The sequence below is a fragment of the Microcebus murinus genome, chromosome 17, assembly GCF_040939455.1.
Source record: "Microcebus murinus isolate Inina chromosome 17, M.murinus_Inina_mat1.0, whole genome shotgun sequence".
NCBI lineage: Eukaryota > Metazoa > Chordata > Mammalia > Primates > Cheirogaleidae > Microcebus > Microcebus murinus.
Genome location: NC_134120.1, coordinates 55,267,624 through 55,273,075, shown reverse-complemented (window position 1 = coordinate 55,273,075; position 5,452 = coordinate 55,267,624). Strand labels below are relative to the sequence as shown.

At 58.5% G+C, this 5,452-nt stretch overlaps 1 protein-coding gene across 1 annotated transcript in view; it reads right to left on the bottom strand.

Moving 5' to 3' along the window:
• RAB31 (RAB31, member RAS oncogene family) overlaps positions 1-3,702 on the bottom strand; it is a 123,539-nt gene extending 119,837 nt beyond the window's left edge. Inside the window, exon 1 of the mRNA XM_012746175.2 lies at positions 3,525-3,702. Within this exon, the coding sequence (XP_012601629.1) occupies positions 3,525-3,563 (39 nt within the window). The 5' untranslated portion in view covers positions 3,564-3,702. The remainder of the gene's footprint in view (positions 1-3,524) is intronic.
• Between the last annotated feature and the right edge of the window lie 1,750 nt (positions 3,703-5,452).

The following is a 5,452-nucleotide window of genomic DNA, read 5'->3' as shown; positions in this document are numbered from 1 at the left end:
TTCTCCTCCTCCTCCTCCTCCCCCTCCTTCTCTTCCTCCTCCTCCCTTTCTCTCTCTCCTGCTTTTGCCACGTGGTGATGTGTGTTAAAAATGCATACTGGGAAACTTTCCACCTTTGGGGTTGAAACAGCTGCGGCCTCAATATTGTTTTTGTTAGTGTTTTTTTTTTTTTAACATACTTTGCTGTTTTTAAGGGTGTTGTCTTTAAGCTACATGTTTCATAATACTAGTTCAGATTACACAGTGGGACGATTCGTACTTGATTGGCAAGAATGAGACTCATGGGGTCCTAGGAGTCCAAGGCCCCTGGGCCTGTCAAGCACCCCTCCTGCATGGCTAACTTCCACAGATGGCCCAGCTTATGCCAGTAAAGGGCATTCCCAAAGGCTTGCCGGGCCGTCCCCATGTGAAATGAACATGACAAAGTCCACACGTGAAATGCGAGCCAAGACTTTATAACAGGTAACCTAAAAAAAACCCAGTGCTCTCGAGTCCTTGGTTTTCTAAGAGCACAAAACATTCAGAGAATGTTCCACAGGCCATGGTCCCTCCCATCTGGGAGCATTCACCAAGAGAAGTAAGATCATGCCTACCCATGCCAACAGGAGAAGGATCAGGTAAAGGAGACATGCCACCTGGCCCACTCCCACCTGTTGCAAATGACCCTAACATCAAGAGGCCTGAACCTCTGACCCATGGAGTGAACAGGAGACTATGGCAAAGAGTCACCAGCAGGAAGCCTGGGACAGAAGTTTGCACTGTCCATGCCTAAAACAACCTGCACCTTAAATGAAAAGCATGTCCCCGGGTAATCAAGGATGAGCACATGGCCAGGCACAAAAAGACCAACCTCTCAGCTTTTTCTGTGAGACAGTAAGACTTCAGTTACGGGGTCCACATTCTCTATCACTTCCTAAGGGGGATCCAACAGTGATCCTAATGGGGGTAACTGAGGGTGTGGCAGCCAGGGTCTTGGTCATACTGAGACTTCAAGGAGGTGTCGCATGGTTAAAAAACAGGAAGCTGAGTGCCAGCCACATGCAAGACTACTCCCAGAAAAGACAGACCTCCCTAACCCAAAGAACAAGGGAGCCTGCAGTTCCTGTTAACATTTTGAAAGCACTTTTGGACTTAGCATTGACACCCTCTTCCATCCTCTGACCCAGCGGTTCTCTCACGTCAAGAGAGTAAGCTCGAGGCAGGCAGAGTGGCTTTGATCTCCCTCGAGTCATCCCACCCAGGGAACCAGTCTGTTTGGACAAGCAGCTAGACTGCAGCCTGCTGCACATAGCTTGCCCAGCAAGGGACCAGCCAAACCAGGCAACTGAACAAACTTTGCTCGGTGTGGGTAACAAGGTCACTTGCCCTTTCAATAAGATATCCTCTGACTTCAGTAAGACTAAAACGTATAGCCACACTCAAGAAGAAAGGAGGCCACAGATGAGGTGTGATACAGTTGATGCTTCAAAGCCTCTATCTGCCCAGAAACCTTTCCTGTCTCTGTGTCAGCACTCATCCAAGTTCAAATTCCTACCAACAGAGACACAAAGAACCAGCAAACAAAGGTGAGGCACTGTCTGCAGGGAGCCGCTCAAAGAGTGTGTTTCACTCCTGGAGAAAAGAGAAAAAGAAGTTAAGAGAATGCTTCCAGCTTCCTCATCTCCCAGGCTTGTTAATTGTCACCTTGGACTCACAGATGAGCAGGAAATGGTACCGTATATCTTAAGAGATCATCTGGCATAGTCCTCTGGCTTAGGAGGGAAGATGTTATTAAGCCCATTTCACAGATAAGGTAACTGAGTCTGTCTAGAACTGCACAGCTGGTTACTGGGAAAGGAAGAGGACCCAGCTTTCCCGCCTCCTGACACAGGGCTGTGGCCACCGATCAGTGTCCTTGCAGAAGGATATAGAGACTCATCCTTAAATACTGAAATTGAAAATAAAGTCATGTGATGGGGCAGGGCCTGTGCCATCTAAGGTGACAAGAGAGAAAGAGTCGAAAACGGCAAAAATATTTCCCACTCCGTTTTTTCCCATGTCAAACTGCCTCTTGATTCCTTGGGACACAACATTCCTTCCCAGTCTTTGGACGCTGCAATGGCTCCTCAGAAGGAAGCATGGGACTCCCGGAATTCACCCCTGGCCTGTATTGCGGAGCCTGGCGCACGGCGAAACCCACTGCTGCAGCGCAGCAGGTCAGAGCAAGACCAGCGCGGCGTCCCAGCCAGCGGGCCTGCCAGTGGCTGGGAAGGGGGCCTTTGCCTGGCGCCCTGGGATTCCAGGCCAGCGGGACAATCTCGTCAGTTCAAGTAATCCTGTGGCAGAGCCCAGTGATGGGAGACAGTGGCCTGCCCCACTGTCCTGCCCAAGAGTCCGGCACAATTCAATCCTCACCTAGAATAATTTCCTCTGTATACAATTCTTGTATGTCCATCGTGACAGACCAGTCAGCACAAGAACGGGTCCACCGGGTCGCTGCTCTTTTTTTAGCAAATGGTTTTCTTGGGAGACGAGCTCTGCCAACCACTAGGGCAGCACACCAGGCGTCGATGCCAAAGGCTGCTGAAAACACGCCTCAAGTCAGCTCTTCTCTGAAAAGCAGTAACTCTGGAACTGGACGTGGGCACCGGAGGAAAGGACCCTAAACAAGGTCCGCATTCCCAGGGCAGCTTCCGAGGGGCTGCGCTGTCACCCGCCGCGGCCGGCGAGGACTGGCTGGGTTTCCTTTGTTTCTGGCGGCTCCGCGCGTCCCGCGGGCGGGGAAGGACCCGGTGCGGGTGCAGCGGCGGCGACCGGGCCGTGTCACCGCCTGGCCACGGCGGCCGGCGCCCTCCCCGCGGGCCGCGCTCTCCGCGCCTCCCGCCGCCACCCCGGGGCTCCTCCGCGCTGGGCTGCCGGCGCTTCTGCTTTTGTTTAGCTCGTACCGCAGCCGCCCCGGCGGGCGTCCAGGCCGAGCAGCTTAAACTCCCCGCCGGAAGGAAATTATCAAAGGCGGAGGAGAAGCGCTCGGGGCCGCGGCCACCTGCCCGGCCCCGCCGAGGGTCGCGCGTGCCCCAACCGCCCGCAGCCAGGCGAGGCCGGAGCGGGTCCCGCGAAGGCGCGGGCGGGATGGAGCGAGACGAGGCGGCCAGGGCAGCTCGGACCCGGACTCCGGCGGGCAGGGGCGGGCGCGGGGCCACGGGGCCGAGGGGCGCGCAGACCGGGGGGACGCGGGGACCAGGGGGCGAAGGGCCGGGGCCGAGGGGCGCGCAGACCAGGAGGGACGCGGGGACGAAGGGCCGGGGCCGAGGGGCGCGCAGACCAGGGGGACGAGGGGGACGAAGGGCGCGGGGCCGAGGGGCGCGCAGACCGGGGGGACGAAGGGCGCGGGGCCGAGGGGCGCGCAGACCGGGGGGACGCGGAGACGAGGAGGACGAAGGGCCGGGGCCGAGGGGCGCGCAGACCCGGGGGGCGCGGGGCTGAAGGCGGCGCACAGGACTGGGGCGCGGGCCGCGGGCTCCCGGCGGACGGCGGCCAGCACTCACCCCGAGAAGGCACACTTTGAGCTCCCGTATCGCCATCATGTGCTCGGGGCCGGGCCGGGCCGGGGCTCTGGGGCATCCTCCGCGCCCGCCCGCCCAGCCGGCGTCCTCGCGTCTCGGCCTGGCTCGCGCCGCCCGCGGGCGGAACCGTCGCCGCGGCTATTCTGGGCCGGCCCGCCCCGCCGCGGCGCGTCACGTGGCCCCTGGCTCCTCCCGGGCGCGGCGGGTCTAACCTCGGCGGCCCCGCTCCCGGGAACGCCCCCGGACGGCGTCAGCCGCCCGCACCCGCGCCGGGCACCCGCCTCCGCCCCGGACCCGCTGGCAGCCCGCGGGTCCCCGAGCCCCGGGGCACCTGCCCCTCCCAGCCCGGCCCGCTGGAAGGCCGCGGTGGGCGCCAGGACAGGACCGGCCCTGGGGAGACCCGGCCCACGACCCGTGGGCACCGAAGGTGCCATTTGCCATCCGAAAAGAGGATGCCGTCCGAGGTCATTCCAACGGGCGCACTCGGAAGTCTGTGGGCAGTCCCGTCCTTAAGTGGCGTTCCGAGTCCCAGGCAGAAGTCCAGGCTCCGCGGGGTTGGCCGTGAGGACAGGGGCGAGAGCGGGCATAACTGCGGCCCAGGCTGGGCTTCCCCGCACCCCCTGCGGCTGTGCACGCTTAGCCCCGAGTGCAGCGGAAACTTCTAGAGAAGCAATAGTCTATTCCTGCCTCCAAACCGGTGTCAGGGCCGGAGTCTGAGAAGGGAAACCTGCACTCTGGAGAAGCAGCTCAGTAGAGAAAAGCCTGCCAGTTGTGTGGGCAGAAACCCAGCCCTCAGAAGCAGAGCTAGAGTCGTGGGTCCCGCAGACCTTCTGGGTCCTTCCGGGTCCTTCCTTAGCCAGGAAATTAGAGGCTGTGATTTCGGACAATGTAGGGAGGCTGCCGTAGCTCTGTTCCCGTCCCCATGTATGGCCGAGGGGACCTGGCCCACTGAATGACCTCACCGTTGCTTAGGATAGGGTCGGCCTTCTGGACATAGTCTGTCTGAGAAATTCACCGGCATTTCAGATTGGAAATGTTTTCTTTTAACCTGATTTTTTAAAACCTTATCCCCTATCCCAAACCCTCAGGACTCTTTCTTGACTTTACAGTTTTGATCAATGGCATTTCCATGCTCTCGGCAGACCACCCACCTGACCATCTGTCCTTGTTCCTCTTGAAGCCAGGTTGAAGCTGCCCAGCACCCAGGTAGCCCCATACCACAGGGAATTCTAAATCAAGGCCTCCAGAGAGAAAAATTTTAGAACACCGGAGTGAAAACAGCCCCCCCCCCCATTGGCAATTACATTCTCCAGAGCAGCAGGAACTTTGTCTCCACCGCGTGCAGGCTTGTGAGGGTTACTCCCTTGGACTGAACCGTTCAGAAAGTAGCTACAGACCAGTTACAGGTCTGTTGTATCAGTATCCACCCTTGATTCTGCATCCAAAGTACAGAGTCTTCTGTGCTGCCAACAGGCAAAGACGCCTCCCCAGCAGCCCTGGTCATAATACCCCACTGTCCTCAGATCTGCTGAGCAGAGCCCAGCGGCGACACAGTTGCAGAAACACCTTACGAAGGCCTAGGCGGCCTTCACAGGCACCTAGCGAGACTCCAACCTCCGCAGCGCAGCAGTGTGTCCTTCTGGCTTTTCTTCGAGTTTCCCAAAAGTAGTCAAATCAGAGTAGAAGCTTCTTCCAAGCTCTACATCCTGGGGAGGGAGTGGGGAAGCATACAATTGCCGTAGGTCCTTACTGGCAGAATCATGCCCAGACACCAGTGAGCAGACCAAATGTCCCTTCTGTTCCCTTACTCTTCTTCACCGTCCTTCTCATTCTGCTCCCTTGTGCACCAGCCTGGGGGGCTGGATTGCTGTGTGGTTTCTAGGCTCTGTGGCACAGTCCCCCATCCAGGT